Here is a 21,251-nt window from a genome sequence, read left to right as displayed (position 1 = left end):
AAATGACAGAGACATATGGCTACCTGGACAATCATCCAAAGTTCCTCTGTAACATTGGAGTATCTATCTTCAGCCTTCAGGCCTAGAGTCTCTGGCATAGCTTTCAGTGAAGCAGGAAATTTTAGGGACTGTTCCACCCATTCTGGCAAAGTTCATCAATCACTTCTCCCTGTGTTCTGTAGAATGTCTGGCAGTTTCTTCTGCAAAGCAGGAACCTGAAGGACCATCTCGCCTTGCAAAGTTCAGTGGTCACCTTCCTATGGGTACTGCATGTCCAGTTTATACAGCATCCTGTCAAGAAGCTGAGGCAAGAGGAGTTTCTTGCCCAAATGGCTAACTTTTTGGAGTTTCTTCGATGCCCATCATCTTCTCTGAAGTAGATTGGTGCTGCCAGAAACAGACATGTCTCAATGTCCAGAAAAGTCTAAGTTCTTAAAACATTTTAAATGCCATATTCTGTAGGTCTTTGAAGTGTTTGAAGATTACCTACCTAATTGAAATATACCTTTGTATACCTAAAAAACTTAACTAACATGACTATGAGTTTAATTATCATAGATGACTAATTGTTAATCTGTATTTCTTGATTATATATTACAATTTTAAATGAGTTGCATAAATATAATACCTTAAATAATAGTAGAAATATACATTTAGTATAACAAAATTGACCTTAAATTTGTATTAATAAACTAAAATCTATAGCAATGTAAAATATTTCCAATGAAGCCAGGCAGTGGTGGTGCATGCCTTTAATCCCAGCACTCAGGAGGCAGAGGCAGGTGGATCTCTGTGAGTTCAAGGCCTGCCTGGTCTACAGAACAAGTTCCAGGACAGGCTCCAAAACTGTACAGAGAAACCCTGTCTCAAAAAAATATTCTTGGTTTTTAAAAGTAGATTCAATAATCTACCCTTTTATCCTATTATATCTATATCCTACATTTTTATATCATATACCCCTTTCTTATTTTAAAAAGAGATTGACTATTACCAATAACAATTTGTAACCAACCCCCTAAACAACAACAAATTATCCATAATCCATTTTTGGGGGGGAATGTGGGTGTAGTCCTCTAGGCTACTTCCTGCTGATTGGAGGTGCTTTTAATCTTATGGGGGTCCTGAGAAATTTCAAGATAGTGGTTAAGTCCTGGGAAGACCAGCTATAACCTTTGTTGATAGATACCATCTGTCAAGGTTCAGGTGGTCTCACTTGATCAAATCTGGTCCATCTTAACCTGGAACAAATCCACAGCCTCTTGCTTCCTGTGGAAACAAAAGCAGAGCCTCCTTTCCAAAGCAACATATCCTTAGACCCAAATTTTGCAGTCAAAATACCTTTAAAATATATATATTGGTTTAACTCAGCAGCCTTTACAATCAAATGTCTCTCTCCAGTTAAAAATCCCAAAGACAACATAATCCAGACTCTGTGTAATTTCCATCTCTACATGGCTTATTATATTTTTATATATATTATTTTATTTTTAAGACTTTATTTTATTGTTATGACTATGGATATCCTTTCTCTTCTCTCTCTCAAGATTACATACCTTTTACATATACTGTAAACCATTTAGAGTTTTATTCTGTCTGAATCTGTGTTATTGTGAATCTATAATCAATCCTTTTCTGCCTAGGAGAGATTTTAAACTGTTAAGCTGTGTGGTGACTTAGGCTGTTGATTCTGCCCTGTTGGGACACAACAGGGCAGAGGAACATTTACTGCCAGCTCTGAGAACCACGCTCACCGCCAACTCTGGGAAGCAGTGGGTCTATGCCTCCATCAAGCAGTGTGTAGCCCAGAAATATTTTTTTTGTCTGTACTAGCAAAAACTAAATCTCTGAATCCGCCATGCTGTGCTCAAGCTCAAATGCTGCGGTGTCTCTGTACCATGCTGTGGTGTCTCTGTACCATGCTGTCTCTGTACTACAGCCCACATGAGACATGAGAACTAGGAAGCTGTTCTTAGCTCAGTTTTAGAATTTCTTTTTAAGTTCTCTCAGGTTTTAGGTGGAAACTCTTGCCCCACGTTGGGTGGCCAAATGTAGCCAAAAGTTTCTCTGGTCCTGCCTGGCCCTGTGGTCCAAACAATCTCTGCCACCTGCATCCCACAGCTGCTTGGTCCCAAGTAAACACACAAAGGCTTGTATTACTTACAAACTGTATGGCCTATGAGTCAGGCTTCTTGCTAGCTAGCTCTTATAACTTAACTCAACCCATTTCTATTAATCTGTATGTTGCCATATGGCCGTAGCGTTAATGGTCTGCGGGCATCTTGTTGCTCCGTGGGCAGTGAGCTGGTGTCTCCCCTCATTCTCCTTTTTTTCTCCCATGTTACCTAGGAGTATAAGATGAAATAAGCCCTCCCTCCCCAAGTTGAGCAAATCTATTTTAATTGCATGGATCCTTAAAAAGGGGAGATTGTTCAGTGGTTGAGAGCCGCAGCTGCTTTTCCAAAGGCTTGATTCCCATCATTCACAGGGTAGATCACAGCCATCTGTAATCTCAGTTCCAGGGATCTGATGCCCTCTTCTGATCTCTGCAGGCACCACACACACACACCTGGTATACATACATACATGTAGGCAAAACATTCATACACATAAAATAAATCTAAATTGTTTTCAATCAGGGAACTATTTTTTTTTACTAGGGTTAATAGGGAAATACTGTTACAGAAGCATAATCAGAGGCATTCGATAAGAAATGTTAAGACAAAGAAAGAAGCTATGAATCAAGAAATGAAGGCAGCCTGTAGAAGGCAGAAAAGTCAAGAACAGCCCCTACACTCTAGGGCCTAGAGTCTCCAGAGAGCGCTGCTGCCCCAACACCTTCGTTTTAGCTCCATGAGACTTTGGGTCCACAGAAGCATAAAATGACAAATTGTTCTGAGTGAATGAGTTCTTAGAAACTCATTGCAGCAGCAACAGAAAATCAATCCAGTCCTCCTTCCCAGAAGCACACAGATTTGGACCTGGCTACCAAAAACTCAGTTCTGCATAAATGTTTGCCTTTCCAAAGTCTGTTTTGCCTTTGACCAAGCAGGCTCTGGCTTCACAGGGCATTTGGGGTATGCTCCCGTCGGGAGCAGCAAATCACCTGCTTTGTGGCCGAGGGGAGTTGGAATTTTTGTTAGAGCCTTGGGTCCTCCCCTTCACTCACCACTCTCATCTGAGCTATGTCGGCCCTGGTGATGTGGGCCCAGCACAGCATGGGAGGGGCCAGCCATGGCAGTGTGCCTGATGTACGTTATTCCACAGATACCACAGTCCAAATGGGCCAGACCGCCTGTGCCCTACTTGAGGTTTACAGTATTAAAGGGGGCTGAGAGTTACAAGAGGGGACTTCTAGACCAGGACAAAAGTGTTCACAGTTTTGCCTTTTTTCTTCTTATCCTGTGCCAGATACTTCCACGATCTGCCCCAACTTGTCCATCTAACATATCAGTGCCCACAAAAATCATTCAGTCGCTCAACAGTTCTTTCCTGGGTTCTGCTACCTGCTAAGCACTGGGGAAATTTTCCCCAGAGGAGCTCCGTGAACTGTAGTTTATAGACCTGCAAATAGATCATGATACCAGAACAGCAGCTACCTGTATTGGGAGCCAGTAAGGGACAGCCAACCGCGGACCTTGGAACCAAGGGAAAGAATGTGGACTTTCCCCTGTGGACTGTGATCCAGTGCCAGCAGGACAGGTTTTTTGTTTTTGTTTTTTTTTTTTTCCATTTTTCCAGACAGGGTTTCTCTTTGCAGCCTGTCCTGGATCTAGCTCTGTAGACCAGGCTGACCTCAAACTCAGAAATCTGCCTGCCTCTGCCCCCCAAGTGCTGGGATTAAAGGCGTGTGCCACTGCACCCAACTGAGACAGGGTTTGTTATTTATTTGCTTTTCCTCGCCATTGGTCCTTAAGACTTTTCTTCTTTGTTTGGGGGTGCTGGGAGTCAGGCTCAGGGTCCCAGGTGTGCTAGCTCTACCACTGAGTTACAGAGTTACATCCCCAGCAACACCCCCCCTTTTTTTTTCTTTTTTTTTTTTGAGACAGAGTTTCTCTGTGTAACTTTGCACCTTTCTTGGAACTCACTCTGTAGCCCAGGCTAGTCCTGAACTCACAGAGATCCACCTGCCTCTGCCTCCCTAGTGCTGGGATTAAAGATGTGCGCCACCACCGCCAGGCCCCTTTTTCTAATTATAAAATTCACAGCCATAAGAAAATGCTAGACAGTTTAACTAATATTAAGATCACGTTATTCTGCCTTCCAAGATATCCATGCTGTATTTATGCCTGGACTTTATCGGCTCATACAAAGATACGTGTATGGACACACATCTTAATAAAAATCTAATCCTCTTGCCTATATTTCTATGCAAACTGGCTTTTAAGTAACCATATATCATGGACACTATATCTGTTTCTATGACAGTATAGATATGTCTTCATACTTTCATGATACTTTATTATATAAATACCTACATTTTTTAAAGACGGGTTCTCACTATGGAAGGCCACAAATATTCAGTCTTCCTGCATGAGCCACCTGAATGCTGGGATTATTGGCTTCTACACCACACCCAGTTTATACCATGCTTTTTAACCCAATCTTTCTCTCTCTTTTTTTTAAAAAATTACACTCATGAGCCGGGCGGTGGTGGCGCAAGCCTTTAATCCCAGCACTCGGGAGGCAGAGCCAGGCGGATCTCTGTGAGTTCGAGGCCAGCCTGGGCTACCAAGTGAGTCCTAGGAAAGGCGCAAAGCTACACAGAGAAACCCTGTCTCAAAAAACCAAAAAAAAAAAAAAAAAAAATTACACTCATGATATTCATTAATTACACTCGTGATATTAACCACATTTGTGGTATTCATAGATTACATTCGTAGTATTCATTCAATTATATATATATATGTATATATATACATTAATTTTAAATGCGGAATGTCATTTCTTGAAGGGGGTAGGAGGCTAAACACAGGCTTACAGCACAATGGGAGGACCCTGGAGGGCAGAAGTTCGCTACTGTTGTTTTACAATCTTGCATCTAAGCTGTTAACGCCCATTATTCAGAATACACAGACAAGGAACTTTCCTTAAGCATTTAGGAGGGTGGAACCTGGCAGGGAATTAGCATAGGGAGGATATCAAGGTCAAGGTCCGCAAGCAAGGCAACAGTTGCCCAAAATGGGGGCCAGGTACCTACAGGCCCCCCTTTTATTAAAAAATGAGCTTCTGCACTATTTGTAATAGCCAGAACCTGGAAACAACCTAGATGCCCATCAACGGAAGAATGGATGAAAAAAATGTGGTACATATACACAATGGAGTACTACTCAGCAGAGAAAAACAATGAAAGCTTGAAATTTGCAGGCAAATGGATGGAACTAGAAAAAATCATCCTGAGTGAGGTAACCCAAACCCAGAAAGACAGTCATGGTATGTACTCACTCATTGGTGGATTCTAGATATAAAATAAAGAACAATCAGACCACAACCCATAGAACCATAGAGGCTATATATATAGCATGGAGGTCTCTAGGACAACTGTGGCTTATAATAAATTTCAGTTTTACTCAATTATTGAAAAAAAATAGCCAAATGAATGGAAACACATGAACTATGAACCAAAGGTTGAGGGGCCCCCAGCTGGATCAGGCCCTCTGAATAGGTGAGACAGTTGATTGGCTTGATCAGTTTGGGAGGCAACTAGGCAGTGGGACCAAGTCCTGTGCTCATTGCATGAGTTGGCTGTTTGAAACTTGGAGCTTATGCAGGGACACTTGGCTCAGTCTGGGAGGAAGGGACTGAACCTGCCTGGACTGAGTCTACCAGGTTGATCGCAGTCCTCGGGGGAGGACTTGTCCTGGAGGAGGTGGGAATGGGGGGTAGGCTGGGGGTAAGGGGAGGGAGTGGGAGGGGGGAGAATAGGGGAACCCATGGCTGATATGTAGAACTGAATGGTATTGTAAAATTATATATATATATATATATAAAATGAGCTTCTGACTTGGGTTGCGTGGGACGTCAGCAGGTCACCTTACCCGTCGTGGAGATGCCTGCCCAGGCCACACAGGTGCTCTGTCTTAGGTTGGTGAGTGACCCCCAGGAATTACCTGTCTCTGAATGCTCATTATCATATAGGCTCAATCGTGTGTGAGCTGCAGTTAACTGCTGCCAAAGATCTCAAAGTTACCCAATCTTTCATTAGGGGCATGTCCAGTTTTTCCTTATCCTATGTATCATGAAGCTGTCCTCCAGAGACTTTGTAGCAAGTTATACTTCCCACTTTAAGAGATCTACTTATCTCCCTACACCTTCCCTTGATGGTTGTTGCCACTGAAAAATTGCCTTACTTTACATCTTTAAAGGCTGTTATGTGATATTTTGATCACATTCTGATACTCCTGAGACTGCCAATAAAGTTTGTTTTGAATCAGAGGGCAGAGCTAGCTACTAGCTGGCCAAAATTAACCATGGAGGTTTTGGAGGACTGAGGACAGATAGACACAGGAAGTAGTAGGGTAGGGCATAGAGAGTCTTGGTTCTTTTGGATCAAGGAACAAAAGAGAGAGGAGGTCACTCACTGGTAGCTTTTCCTCCACTTCTCTGATAATTCAGGTTCTTACTCCAATATCTGACTCCCTAGCTTTTATTGATAAAGAATAATTAGATAAATGCTTTATTTGGACCCCCTCGGGGGTGGGGGTACCATTTGTAGTCTGGCTTTTCTTTGGGCTGCCAGCTCACAAAAGATGACACAGATATTTATATTAATTATGAAAGCTCAGCCAATAGCTTAGGCTTGGTTTTAGCTAGCTCTTATAGCTTAAATTAACCCATTTCTACTAATCTATGTTCTGCCCCAGGCTCGTTTACCTCATCTACATACTGTCCATTCTGCTTTCTGCTTCCTCTGTGTCTCCTCGAGACTCTGCCCTTCTTCCCAGCGTCCTCTGTGCCTAGAAATCCTGTCTAACTACTGGATGTTCAGTTTTTTATTAAACATATATTATGTATGCTCTTTGCATTTCTGTTTGTGAATTCCCCATTTATGGTACTATTAGCCAAAATCCCTGGCTACTGGAAATGGACACTGATGTGTGTGTGTGTGTGTGTGTGTGTGTGTGTGTGTGTGTGTGTGTGTGTGTATGTGTGTGTATGTGTGTGTGTGTGTGTGTGTGTGTGTGTGTGTGTGTGTGTGCATATGAGCATGAATTTGACATAGGGTGTCATGTGCCCAGACTGGCTTTGAACTGATCTTCTGGCCCTCATCTTCTAAGTGCTGGGTTACAGGTGTGCATGCCACATTTGGCTCAAGTAACTTTTATTTATATATATTTTTGAGACAGGGTGTCACTATGTAGCCCTGGCTGGCCTAGAACTTGCTACGTAGACCAGGCTGGTCTCAAATTCACAGAGACCCACCTGCCTCTGCCTCCCCGGTGCTAGGATCAAAGGCAAGGGCCTCGATGCCCAGCAAGACACTGTGATATAGCACAAAAAGTGTTTATTTAAAGAATATTTGTAATGATTAGGGATGGGGTCGGACAGGTAGATTCATATTCTGTATTATAAAGACATACTTGTACTCTGTATCTTAACACACACACTGGTAATGGATTGTTTGTTCTGAGTTACCACCTCTCCCTCCTGCCCATCCAGATAGATGACCTTGATACAAGTGGAAATGAACTAAACTTGGCGTTTTGAGTTCCCAGGCCCAAACATCCACAGAATGAGAGAAGAGCCTGGGGGCTGACAGCAAGAGAGACATCCCAAGTCTCAGAAATGTGGCCAGCCACCTGAACAGGGCAATACCAGGCTCTAGAATGATCAGCTGCCTCGTGCCTCCGCCCACCTTCTCCCTGTGGACTCTGCTGCCTGGAGATGGGAGACAAGGCAGTTCTTAAGGTGTTAACCCACTGCCTGCTCAGATCTCTGGTTCTGGACAGAGCCTGACTTAAAGATTCCAGTCCGGCCTCTGCTCATTGACCCCTGCAGTAACAGGAACCACGAGCCCCGGTCTTCAGGCTGCATATTCTGGAGACTATACTGGGAGGGCTCTGGGACTCCCCAAAAAGTCAATGAGTTAGGAAGGAGTCCTGATCAGTGCCTGGACTTGGGGCCTCTGGAGTTCCAGGCTACAAAGTTACCAAACGATTTCACTTGGGGACTTTTCCTTCCTCTGTTCCCTGACGCTTGGCATAGCTTTCTCCTGACCAGTTGAATCATTGCACTTTCTGGTTTGGTTCCTGGGATAAGACTTGCCTGGCCTCTGGTTTAAAATCCATTCTGTTCTGTTCTCATCCCTGGGTTATGGCCTCTGTGCTCCCTGACGTAAAAATCCTCTTCTGTACTGTTTGGTTTGTTTCAGAGAGCTCTGTTAGAACGGGTGGTGCAGCCTCAGTTCCTGGGGACAGTCCCTCGGAACATGTTCTGGCAAGCTGAACTGACCATTATGCTTCTATTAAAAACAAAAATAGCGTGTGCCCCACACTCAGGAAATACAGGGTTATAAAGGGTTTTTTGCCTCCCACCCCCCACATATGTATGTTTGTGTGGTCAAATGTGTACATGCAGTTAGGTATACATACACATGGGTGCACCACCACAGAGTCCTGAGGCTGTGGTGAGATGTCTCCACTGATCCTTCTCCACGTTATTTATCCAAGCAGGATCTCTTGTTGAGCCTGGAACTCCTCGATTCCAGCTAAGACTGACTACTGAAGTGTGGTGGATTCTGGCAAACTTGACCCAGGTGCCCCACCCCCACCCCAGCCTCCCATGCTATCTTAACTGCCAGGTTTTTAAGTGAGGCCTGGGGCTCTGTGCCTCACACCTGCACACGTCCGATATCCCCTGGGCCATCTCTCCAGCCTGATTCTTAGGCTGTGTGTTTCCCTTCTGTCTTCTTCCTTAAACAAGACAACTCACTGTCTAAGGTCGTTGGAAGTTCTGTTATCTTGGCTAGCTCTTGATGAAATGTAATATTTTATACCTTGCAGACTTGTGAAACAAAGAAAAATATAAAAGAGTCTTTTTAAAAATCCAAGCAACAATAAAGTTTGCCTAAAACTTGCAACAGATAAGAACTTTATAAACATTGAGTGGTGGTACGCACCTTTAATCCCAGTACTCAGGAGGCAGAGACAGGCAGACCTGTGTGAGTTCAAGGCCAGCCTGGTCTACAGAGTGAGTTCTAGAACCCAGTACTACACAAAGAAACCCTGTCTCAAAAAAACAAAACAAAACAAAAACTTTATAGTTTAACAATATATGGACAGATAATCTTAATTTGTTATAGTGTGTCGTGAATGTTTCTTGGACTCAATTCAATTCTCTGTCTCTCTCTCTGTCTCTCTCTCTGTCTCTCTCTGTCTCTCTCTGTCTCTCTCTGTCTCTCTCTGTCTCTCTCTGTGTGTGTGTGTGTGTGTGTGTGTGTGTGTGTGTGTGTGTGTGTGTGTGTATGCATTGTGTGTGGGGTGTCTGAAATCACAGACAATAAAGTAACAATACAAGGAGGCAAAAAGGTAGTTTGTACAACATAACGGAGTAGCCAATGTTGTTTTAAACTTTGGGAGTCTGGTCCTGAGTGGTTTATTTAAGGAATTTTGTTGTTGTTTGATTTTTGAGATGGGATTTTTCTGTGTAGCCCTGATTGTCCTAGTATTCACTCTGTATACCAGACTGGCCTTGAACTCATGAAGATCTGCCTGCCTCTGCCTTCTGAGTGCTAGGATTACCACCAGGCTATTTTAGGAATTTTTAAGCATGGCACAATTTGGTGAAAAATTTTCCTGGTGATAAGTCAATCCCATGTATACAATAAAGCCTAAGTCAAGATTACATTGATTGACAAGCTCATGATAAGGGTTTGAGGGAGGAGCCCATGTGATATGATTTTATATATACATACATACATTTATATTTGTATATATATATTTGCTTTGTTTTCAGCCGTTTGTCAACATTTTAGCTATTTAAGAAACCAAGTCTTTTTTTTTTTTTTTTTTTTGGTTTTTCGAGACAGGGTTTCTCTATGTAGCTTTGCGCCTTTCCTGGAACTCACTTGGTAGCCCAGGCTGGCCTCGAACTCACAGAGATCTGCCTGCCTCTGCCTCCCAAGTGCTGGGATTAAAGGCTTGCGCCACCACCATCTGGCCAAGAAACCAAGTCTTAACAAACTCAGAGTTTATTTAAGTATCTGCTAAATTAAAGTTATTTAAGTTTGTGCTAAAGTCCACTTGCTAAGCTTTGTACAGCCTCCTAAGCATGGCCATTCTCAGTCTGTTGTTGCCCACAGTTTTGGTCCTTGGTTAATTTATGATTGTATGTTGTATTCTTCTTATAAGATTGGGTTGTGTACTGCACTCTGCAGAAGTCCAGCTCCTGACAAAGAATGTGGTGATGTCCTAGGATCTGAAGATCAGGACAGACAAAATTAAATTCAAGAACAGACCCCAGGTGGGCTTAGCCTAACAGCCACCCCTTTATAGCTCCTACTTACTTAGGGTTAACCATACAAATTGTTTTCTGTGCGTCTTTTGTTTGATTCCACTACTCCTTGATATCTGTCAGTCACCCTCCACCCCCTAAACTGTGGATCAGATCAGACCAGTAACAAGGGACAACCCAGGTCAAACCACCAGCTAATCAATGATGTCTTCAAAGGTGGGGGATTGTCAGAGTCAGAAGAGACTCAATGTGGACACAATGGTTTCTGCTAGATTTCTATTGTCTGCAGAAAGCCAAACCTCTAAGCCCAGGTAGTGATGTAGTCCTAGAATTCAAGTATTTGAAAGGCTGAGGCATGAGGATCCTGAGTTTAAGGCCAGCCCGGGCTACATAGGGAATTACAGGTCAAAGTCAGTTACATAGTCAGACATGGCCAAAGATTCACTTGCCCAGGCTTTTGCAAATGTAGCAGTTAAATATTGATAATAGAAAGTGTAGGCTCTGAAGAAACGGCTCAGTGGGTAAGAGCATTGTGTGGGAAAGCAGGGGTGCCTGAGATCAAATCTAAATAAAATTCAGGTGTGGCTGCATGTGCCTATAACCCCAATGTTGGAGGTCGGTACAGAAAGATCACAAGAGCTTGATGGACAGCCAAGCAGCCTAGTGGAAATGGCTAGCCCCAGGCTCAGTGGGAGAACTTGTCTCAAAAATAAGAGAAAGTGACAGAAGACACCCAATTTCATCCCTTAGCCTCCCCATGAGCACATACATCTGAACACACACACACACACACACACACACACACACACAGAAATTTTTAATGTGTTGAGCTATAAATCACTGGAGAATTATTTGACTTGGTATTGAATACAGGGTTGAAAGGCAAAGTATCAACTTTTCTTATCTATATTCACCTTTCTCATAATGTAACCTGAAGCATATATACAGAGAAACAATAACACCTTTGAGATTGGGGGGCAGGGGCTTGTTTGGTTGGTTTTTGTTTCTTTGTTTGTTTTTGAGACACTGTCTTATGTAGCCCAAGCTGGTCTTCAACTCTCTGTGTAGCTATGGTGACCTTGAATTCTCAATCCTCTTGCCTCTTCCTTCCAAGAGCTGGTGTTAGAGGTGTGTACCGTACCACTATGCCTGGATTTTAGATTTTTATATGTGCATGCTAGGCAAGTGCTCTAACAACTGAGCTACACCTCCAACTCCTTGTTGAATTTTAAAAAGAATGTTTAAACATTTATTTGTATGTTTGTTTGTGGTATGTGTGTCCGCACACATGTCCATACATACATGCTCACACCCTGGTGTATGTGTGAAGAGGCGAGGAGGAAACTTACCATGTGGGATCCGGGGATTGAACTCAGGTCATCAGGCTTGGCAACAAGCACCTTTACTCATGGAGCATCTTTCCAGCCTCCCATTTTTTAGTATGTTTGAGGTTTTATTTACTTAAAATCTTTGCTTTATCTGGAATTTACTTTGGCATATCTTCAGTGTAGTTTCACTTTTTAAGATGAAATCTATGTTTTTTTTTCTTTTAAGATTCATGCTGAGGTATCATTATGTTCTTAGAAATGTCCTAGGGGACCACATGGAGGGGGGCGTGGCTGGAGTATCACACACCCCGGGGCAGTTGCAACCTAAATAACAGGTTCTCCAAAGACCATGGATTACCTGGGAGTAACACTGCAACAGGAGTTTCCTGCCAGCGTAAATGATGTGAGTAGTTAAGGAGGCTGAGGCAAAGGCCAGGCAAAATACAGGTCACTACGTGTGCCATTGAAAAATAGTCCTTGCCTCCAGGGATCAATCAAGCATTGGACTGGTCCATTTTTTGGATGGACAGTTGTTAGGCATCTTGAAGCAGAAAAAAAAAAAATCTCTGTGCCAGGTTGTGGTCCCTTCAGAGTCTTGGTATAGTTGGTTTCTCCTCCTTCTCTTCCTGCCCTACACCTCCTCCATTTGTTTGCTTTGAGACAGGCTCTCACTTCACAAGGCAGCCCAGGCCTGAACTCACTCTAAAGCCTCCGCTTGCCTCAAACTGGAAACAGTCTTCCTGCCCTGGCCTCCTGAGTACTGGGCATGGAGCTCAGGCAGCAGTAGAGCGCTTGGCTAGCATGTATAAGGTCCTGGTCTAGGCCACACGCACACATAATAGCAAATAATATAAAAATATAATATAATTCTATTTTACCTCCAGTAAAATACAGACCTACACGCCTACAGCCCCAGCTCTTTCTGTTAAAGTAGCCCAGAAAATGTAAGTTTGTGTTGTCTCGTGCAAAGGTGTTCTCACCCTTAAGGGCCGTGCATCATTGGCAGCTGGGTGAGTAAACCAGTTGATGTAACCCAGAGGCTCAAGCACCCTCAGGTGGACTTGGGGGAACCTCCAATGCCCTTCCCAGAGGCAACCGCCTCAGGATGCATCCAGAACTTTCCTCTCTAATTAGGCTTGTGTAAAACTTGGGCATCCAATGGAAGCAAAGTTCTTCACAAAATTCCTAAACCTTTCTTAAAGGATACCTTTTTAAGCCTTTGCCCCCAAAATGTCAGTCCCAATAAATTGTTCTCACAGACTTAGAAAGTTAAATACACAGTTTATTTCTCTTCCCCAGTCAAGAAGGATGTTGCTTGCTTTGCTTTTATTTTTTTAATCTTTTGAGAGGAGGCCAAATTCTAGCAAACAAACCAACTTGGAATTCACTATGTAGCCCAGGTTGGCCTTAAACCCAAGCCTCCCAAGGGCTGGGATTACAGGTGTGGGCCACTATAGTTAGTTAAGAGGTTTTTTTCTTGTTTGTGTTCTTGGTTTGTTGTTGTTTGAGTCAGTCTTGTGAAGTCCAATCTGGCCTCACATTTCCTAGGTAGCCGAAACTTCCCTTGAACTCCCGACCCTCCCGTCTCCATCTCTCACGTGCTAGGATCACTGACTTGCTACCACACCTGACACACCTGACTAAGGATTTTCTCTATTAGAGTTCTCCTCTTCTACACCACCTCAGCAGTGAAGCACGCTGGCCCTTTAACAGGTGAGCAGGAGGCAGAGCAGAGCCTTCAAAAGCTAGGAGAAGCAGGCAGGCCCTGGCCCAGGCTGCCGTGGCTAACCTACATGAAAAGGTGGTGGGTGTCGGCAGCAGGGTGTCGTCACTGTGCCCAGAAAGTGGTTGGTTGTATTCTTCCAGTGCTTAGCCAGACCCCTAGCTTCTGTCCCTCCTTGGAGCTGAGCTGCTGCGGTGGAAGGGTGGGGGCTATGTATATCTGAGAGCTCAGACTCTTGCTTCTTGAGGCCTTGGGTCAATAATTCTCTGCCCACAGTGCTGAAAGGAGACCATGGATGTGTTGGGGGCCATCCCATCCTTATCGAGGAAGAGAATATTTCTGGATCTCTTCTCTGTCCCAGGTTTCCCTTCCAGAGGCTTCTCTATCAGTGGGGGACACAACTGGCAAGGAAGCCCAACAGGCTGCCAAGATGAGATGCCTTGCAGGTATTCCTACGTGGGCCGGGTGTCTACATAAGATGTCCAGGGGTACACAGGCAAGAGATACACATCAACAGAGTTGAGAAACCAGGCTCGGTAACCAAGACTGAACGGTCTTCCATGGCTAGCTACTGAGATAGATTTTTCTGGGCTTTTGTTTTTCTTGCCATCGTGGAAAGAAAAACTTATCAGCAATGCTGACAGTGCTGTATGGCGTTCAGTAACTGTGCAGTGTAAAGTATGGAGCATACAGGGTTAAGTTGCTCTGAGTTGGGACAGCTGAGACTAGCTCATTTAAAGAGGCATCAGAAGGGCTTGTTAGATTAGGAGGAGCCGGAGGAGCAAGACGCCTGCTGTATATCCATCCATTCAGATCACTGAGGTGGTGTATGAGCAGTGAGGGGGTTTGGTGTCGGCCAAGTGCCATTCATGTTCACAGTGGCTCACTGGAGAGTGTCCTGGGGGAAGGGGGTTAAAACAGCACGGAGGTGGTGTTTAAAAATGGCTTCTGAACTGAGCTTCTGAACCGAGTGTCAGCTTGTCTAGATCTGCATTCTCACACCAATGTCTCCATCTTCTTCCACAGGCCTGCACTTACACCAGAGGCCAAGCAAACTCTCTGTTCCCTTGGCTCCTAAGGAAGGCTCTGCCTTCCACCTGGAGGAAGTGGAAGAGGAGAATGAAGAGGAAGATGTGTGTTCCAATCAGGCCCCAGATGTGGAGGAGGAAGGGGCTGATCTTGGGGATCCAGCCATACTGAGTGCCATCCAAAATATCCAAGTACCACGGCAGGTAGGGTAGAGAGAGCAGTCCTGAACTTGGGCGTTCACAGTCTGCCACTCAACACTCCTCTCGTGACCTCTGCTTCTTTGTTAAGACCCATTTTGAATTAACATGGTTTATTTCAGGCACGACACTGAATTGAGGCTTTTTTCTCCCCCTCTTTCCTCTTGTCTCCCATTGAAGTGTCTGCAGCTGTCCTTTACCTCAATCAGGTCCTAAGCCAGGTGCAGTGGGGCACACGTGCAGTCCGACCACTAAGACTCCTGAGAAACAGAAGGATCATGACTTGCCCCCAGTCTGGATTATACAGAGAGACCAGGTCACAGACAGACAGACAGACTACACACACACACACACACAGCCTGAAGCCAAGCAAACAACAAAACTCCACAAGGCCGGGGTGGGGGAGGGGCAGGAGGGTGGGAACTCAGTTGGTAAAGCCCTTGTCTTGCAAATGTCAGGACCTGACCTCAGATCCTCAGAACACATGTAAAGCCCTGTGCACAGCAGTGTGTGCCTGTAATCTTAGCCACTGCGAGATGCGGGGGTGGACAAGAGAGACCTTAGAACCTTACAGCCAGCTTGCCCAGCTCGCCCAGCCTATGTGGCAAAGTTCCCAACCAATGAGAGATCCTGTGCCAAGAGGAAGGTGGAAAGAGCCCTGGAGATCAACATCTGAGGTTATCCTCTAACACACACACCGTGCACATGCATGTATACCTACACACACACGTGTGGACACACAATCCCAGCAGAGTCCTTGTCTCCCATAGACAGTAGCCCTGCTATTGGTGAGTCACTTTTGTTCTAGCCTTGTGTCTTGGCAGGCCATTCCTAGTATTTGATCTTTAAATTCACATGACCAGTGGAGAAAGACAAGGACTTCCAGTAGAGGCTAGGTGCAACCTACTCCTAAAATGTTAGTTATCTTCTCAGGAGGAGGAAGGATTCTGGACCATTTGGCCTTGAGGATGAAGGGGGAAGCCAGGCTGTTACTGTCCTGGCTGTTGGAAAGTTGGCTTTGCTGGCCCCAGCCGTGTTCCCATGGTAACAGGAGCAGAAGACATTTCTTCCTTTCTGTTCCAGAGAGGGTTGCTCGGTTCTCCTGGAGCCAAGGCCCCTGGTGCCCCGGAGATGTCACCAGCCTCCTTGCGTTTTCTGTGGCAGGTGAGTCTGTTCTGGTCTCCATCCTGTGAGGAGGTGACTGAGTGGCCAGAACATTCCATTCCTGGAAGGATCGAGTGCCCCTTGCTTCCACTATGCTCAATCCACCCATCTCCTTGCTCTAGAGATGAAGTACTCAGAATGACGCATAGGTCTGGGGTGGACAGCCACATCATGTAGAAGAGCTTGGTAAATGGCAGGTGGCGCAAGATGGCCTTAATAAGTGCTACAGGAACAACTACTACTCATACAGAATGGGACCAACTATAGATTCCTGTGAGCGGATGATCAAGTACTGCACTTAGGGGCAGGAAAGGCTACTGCTATCCATGAACCACACACATAATAGTGTGAGAGCTGAAGACTAGGAACTCCTGTAGGGAGAGCTATAAGGTAATTGAGCTCTGCTGAGGGCTTGGGAAAGGCAGAAAAAAGGCAGAGGAGCCTGCCCTGGGTAGCTGAAGACAAAACACCAAAGCATAAGGGTTGTTCAAGAGCACATCCTCCCCACCCACCCTCGGAGACTGAAAAGGCCCCTCCTAGGAGGTGCCAAACTGTCAAAGGCAGGAAGCAGTCTCCACAGCTGCCTTGAGGGTCCCGCAACAAAGCAAAACATTGGGCAAAATGGTTGAGGGGAAGAGGCAGGCGAGGAGCCCAGAGGGCAGTGACTGAGCAGGGGCAGCATTTCCCTCCTCGCCCCTTATCCCCTGACTACCTATCGCCAATTCCTTTCCAGCCTGCGTTTCCAAGAGCCAGCTCTCCAGCCTGCCACTTTGGACCTCGACCGCCTTCGCCCGATCCTTTTCTGTTGTACAACCCACTGACTCCGTGGCCCCCTAAACTCAGGTACCAGTGACAGGCTGCATTGTGAGGACAAGCTGAGTGCTTCCTATAGGTCACAAGGCATGGCGGCCAAGGACCACCTCTGTCGCCGTTTATCAGCTGCCACAGAAAAACACTTAGATTCACTGACAAAAATCGGGAAGCACAGTCCAGTGTCAGCTCCCTGGCAGCTGAAGAAACAGAGCCCCGAGGAAATTACAGAAGTGAGGTCAGCTACCCTGACAAAGCTGAGGCGAGGACTCACAACTGCTAAGAACCACCCCAAAAGGCTGCCTGCTGTGGCTAGACTGTCTGTAGTCAAATTACAGAAAAACATGTCTTGGGATGGGGAAATGAGGATTGGGATGCTTTCTGCTTTTTGATTTGGGAGGGGGGGGGTGTAGATGCCTAGGGCTGCCTTAGATGTTCACTGACGTACCTGGTCTGAAGGGATGGAAGGGTTGGTGTACAGAGCAGAAGTTTTCCCACTCCGCTGATTTCCTTTTAAGCCTTCCCAGTCATCTGACCCAGCTCCACCCTCAGCACCAACAGATCCTACTGCGGCAGCAGAGTCAAACCGTGAGGTAAAGCCTCTCGATGGGGAAGCAGTCTGCATGCATACTGGGTATTTCCTTGTGACTAGCCATCTGCCCCCACTGCATAATGGTACTCCATCACTGCTACCCAACACTGCACCTTCCGGTCCTTCCAAGAGCACCCCACTGCGTGTTCACATCTCCTTGGGAAGTCACTGTGGCAGGGCTTGCCTAAAGGGATGTTTCTGCTGGCTTGAAGTCTCCTAGCCAAGAAGCCTTGGTCTCTGAAGCCAGACGCCTATGCTAACCTCATGACCCGAAAAGAGAAGGACTGGGTGATAAAAGTACAAATGGTTCAGCTGCAGAGTGAGAACCCCCGCCTGGATGATTATTACTACCAGGTGAGCTCTGGGCCCCCTGGTCCCAGCTTTTGACCTTGGCCACATGAGTGAGAACTTCTGGGCCTTCTGTGACCCTCTCTCATAGAAGCCCATAGAAGCCACATCTGTTTAGGTGCTGACACAGCACTCCATGGTAGAATTCGTCTTTCTAAAGTTGGTGTCCCACACTCCTTCCCATTTAATCTCCTACATTTTGGTCAAATGGGGTTATTTACTGTTTGCTAAAGTACCCAAGATTTGTCTCCATCCTTTTGAGAGGTTCCCTTGTCTACCCTGGAAATGTGGGCATGTCCACTTCTGTGCACTTTTTTGTAAATGCCCACACACTTGCCTGCTCCCTGGACCCTCAGGAGTACTATCAGAAGCTAGAGAAGAGACAGGCAGACAGAGACCTGCTTGGACAGAGGAAGAGGGCTGAGTCTCTCAAGCTGGTCACACCTTACATCCAGAAGGCAGAAGTGTATGAGTCAGGTATGGCCAGACTGCGGCTTGGGCTGGATATCTGGGTGTATGCGTGCCCTATAGAGAAGCATGTTCCTCCCGGCTCTCTTTATGCAGTGGTACGAATTGAGGGTTCCCTGGGCCAGGTAGCTGTATCAACATGTTTTAGCCCTCGCCGAGCTATTGATGCTGTTTCTCATGGAACTCAAGAGCAGGTAGGAGTGTGTGATCGTTCTATAATTTTTTTTTTCTGGTCCCTGCTGTCTAGAACACATTCGTGTTTGGGGTTTAAACATTCTTACATTGTGACGTAAGGATGAGGAAGCAATGTGGTCAGACTTTGTATCTAGCCTTTTCCAGCTGCATTGATGGTGTGGCTGAGGGCCAAGGACTCTTTGTGCCTAGGATACAGGAGCTGCAAGCAGTCAGAGGCTCCGAGTATTATCCCTGATTGAGAAGGTGAGATAAGCTCACTGCTCCGGAGAAGCTCTTGTCTAAAATTTTAAAGATAGGATATTGGTCAATTAACCACCCCACCCCCATCAAATTCCCAGATGTTCCTCCAGTTACTAGAGATAGAGGAGGGCCAGAATGATGGGTTTCCACAACTCTGCCACTCGGGGGAACAGAGCAACCAGGTTGAGAAGCTCTTTCAGGCCTTAAAGACCCAGGAGCAGAACAACCTGGAGTGAGTATGAGAGTCCCACCTCGGTCTCAGAAGAGGAGGGCCAGCAGTCATGGGGACTTGCTGCTGGCCGGAAGCCGTCCTTCCCAGTGCAGCTCTCAAAAACGCTCTCCTCTCTCCTGTAGGGAGACAGCAGATAGCCTCCTGCAGGTGCTGTCGGTGAGGAAAGGGAAGATTTTGGTGGCTCGGCTGCTCCCCTTCTTGCCCCGTGATCAAGCTGTCAGCCTTCTCCTGTATATCACCTACCACCTGCCCCTCCTGATCCTGAAGGACATGCCTGACCAGGTGCCGTGACGATGAGCAGCAAAAAGGGTGGTCTCGATGGGGTCGGAGTCTTTCCCCGCCTCCGTTCCCTCCCTCCCTTCCTACAGATGCCAGCAAGAAGTAGAGTGGTGCTGCCCACCCCTCAAATAAGGACGTTACAGAACAAACGACCATAGCCCCAGCAGACCATCTTCACATAGGATGAGCAAGGGAAAGCAGGTGGAGGGCTGTACAGGTGTGCGTGTGCTATGAGTTTGAGACGGCTGAGTCTCATCTACTTCCATAGAAAGCCAACGTAAAATAAGTCGGTACTCTAGGGCTCTGTTCCGACTAGAGAGCTATGAGCAGTGTTAGGCCTGGCAGGCAACCTGACCGGCAAGGTGTCTAAAGCCGGTCAGCCAGGGAAGGAACTGGAGGCAAAGGATGAGGAGATGAAGTTGCAGTAGAGTTGGGAGAGATATTTACTGATTTTCCTGCAGGCTCTACACATACTGTTCAAACCTCTGGGAAAATACATCAGTCATTTGACCTTCCGTCAACTCCTCCATGGACTGCAAGGTCTAATGTTGCTACCGCCTGGCTCCTCAGAGCGGCCGATCTCTGTGGTACTTCAGAATCAGGTGATATATCTGGGACACTTTTCTTTCCACAGATGGCTTTTGGTGTTTTGGGGATTTTTTTTTTTTTTTTTTTTGAGACAGGTTCTCACATAGCTTAGGTTGGCCTAGAACTCTCCATTGTAATCAAGGATAGCCTTGAACTCATGATCTTTATGTTGACATGTGCCACCATGACAGGCCTCCCATAGATGATTTCTAAATGGCACTACTAGAAATAATCAAGATAATAGTCTCATCTCTGCACAAATCTTCTCAGTAGCACTTCTCAATGTCTAGTGAGAACTGGATGTGGTATACTCCTAGTACTCAGGAAGCTGAGGCAGAAGGATCATGAGTTCAAGATCAACTTATGCTTCATAGCAAGCATCAGACCACTCTACACCTATCTCAAAAACAACAAAAACCTTTCAGTGAGCACAGGATCATCTGGAGAGAGCTTATTAAATACCGGGTCCTTGGTCCCAACCCAGGAAGACAATGAGGAACTGTGTGTGGTGGTCTGCTTTCCCCCACTTCCTCTCTCTCTCCCCTTCCTTTCCCCATCTCTCTCCCTCTCTTTTCTTTCTATACTGTCTGGCACTGTTGCTTGTGAGTGTATGGTGAGGCTTGTGGCGAATGCCATGGTGGCATTTAGAAAAGAGAAGTACATATCTTGGCTGTGGGATGTGGCTCAGTTGGGGGGGGTGCTTGTGGGGCACGCATGAAGTTCTGGCTTTGATCTCTAACACCACACTGAGAGAGTATGGTAGTGCATACTTGTAAGGGAAAGCAGAAGCAAGGCTATCAGGATTTCAAGTCACCTTTGTCTTTATGGTGAGTTCAAGGCTAGCCTGGACTACTGGAGATCTGTATGGGGGGGGGGGAATGACACATCTTTTGTGATGGACTCCCTGTGGCTGCTGGTGGTGTGAGCTTCCACATCAGAAATCTCAAAACTTTTTATTGTGTATCTTTTAGAGTAAAAAAAAAAATTGGAGGCATCCCACATGCTTATAATATTAGATTTTTACTAAAGGAGAGATAAAGTATTTTATTTGTGCTGAGCATCCAAACAAGGGCTTGTGTGTACTTGGCACTCCCATAGCACTGAACTCCACCGCAGCCACAACATCGAGTTTTAAGTATGCCACTCTAGACTTGACAGACTCTGTCCATCTCTAGTGAATTCTCCTGTTCACTCTAATCTGTAGATCTCTGCTTAAGGTGGTACTTCTGAAAGTCTGGCCCACAGACTACCTGCTCAGAGTCCAGGCTCCATTCCTCATCTACTGACCAGTTCCTCCACTTACTCAGCTCTCAAAGGCTTGTGGAAAGTTCAGGGCAGTGATTCCTTTGGGTATGTCAGAGTTCTCTGTTTAGCTGCAAATTCTGACAGCTCTTGTGGTATTGGTCTCCATCTGGACATGCAAGCCTGTCTTTTAGGGGGAAGCCAGCAAAACCAGAGAAGCAAAAACCACCTAAGTGAACTCATTTTGTCTTGAACTGCCTATCATTCATAGTTCGGGATATCTCTGCTTTATGCCCTGCTGAGTCATGGAGAGCAGCTGGTATCCCTGGATTCTTCCCTTCAATCCAGCAGTGACTGCGCAGCTTGG

At 45.8% G+C, this 21,251-nt stretch overlaps 1 protein-coding gene across 13 annotated transcripts in view; it reads left to right on the top strand.

The window, feature by feature from the left end:
* Patl2 (PAT1 homolog 2) overlaps window positions 1-21,251 on the top strand; it is an 82,480-nt gene that overhangs the window by 58,744 nt on the left and 2,485 nt on the right. For 3 of the 13 annotated variants that reach the window (XM_042276104.2, XM_076570479.1, XM_076570484.1), the window contains 14 exons: window positions 13,326-13,490; window positions 13,862-13,946; window positions 14,527-14,732; window positions 15,810-15,890; window positions 16,624-16,733; window positions 17,219-17,293; window positions 17,505-17,646; window positions 17,997-18,117; window positions 18,205-18,302; window positions 18,493-18,546; window positions 18,642-18,775; window positions 18,898-19,057; window positions 19,516-19,656; window positions 21,156-21,250. In XM_042276104.2, the coding sequence (XP_042132038.2) occupies window positions 13,931-13,946; window positions 14,527-14,732; window positions 15,810-15,890; window positions 16,624-16,733; window positions 17,219-17,293; window positions 17,505-17,646; window positions 17,997-18,117; window positions 18,205-18,302; window positions 18,493-18,546; window positions 18,642-18,775; window positions 18,898-19,057; window positions 19,516-19,656; window positions 21,156-21,250 (1,433 nt within the window). In that variant the 5' untranslated portion in view covers window positions 13,326-13,490; window positions 13,862-13,930. Of the gene's footprint in view, window positions 1-182; window positions 308-10,346; window positions 10,459-13,325; window positions 13,491-13,710; window positions 13,947-14,526; window positions 14,733-15,809; window positions 15,891-16,623; window positions 16,734-17,218; window positions 17,294-17,504; window positions 17,647-17,996; window positions 18,303-18,492; window positions 18,547-18,641; window positions 18,776-18,897; window positions 19,058-19,515; window positions 19,657-21,155; window position 21,251 lie in introns of those variants that run through there. The other 10 variants (XM_076570480.1, XM_076570485.1, XM_076570475.1 and 7 more) reach the window with 8 other exon arrangements.

Source organism: Peromyscus maniculatus, chromosome 4 (genome assembly GCF_049852395.1).
Source record: "Peromyscus maniculatus bairdii isolate BWxNUB_F1_BW_parent chromosome 4, HU_Pman_BW_mat_3.1, whole genome shotgun sequence".
In the NCBI taxonomy this organism is placed as follows: domain Eukaryota; kingdom Metazoa; phylum Chordata; class Mammalia; order Rodentia; family Cricetidae; genus Peromyscus; species Peromyscus maniculatus.
The sequence above is the reverse complement of the archived record's forward strand: the minus strand, read 5'-3'. Positions and strand labels throughout refer to the sequence as shown.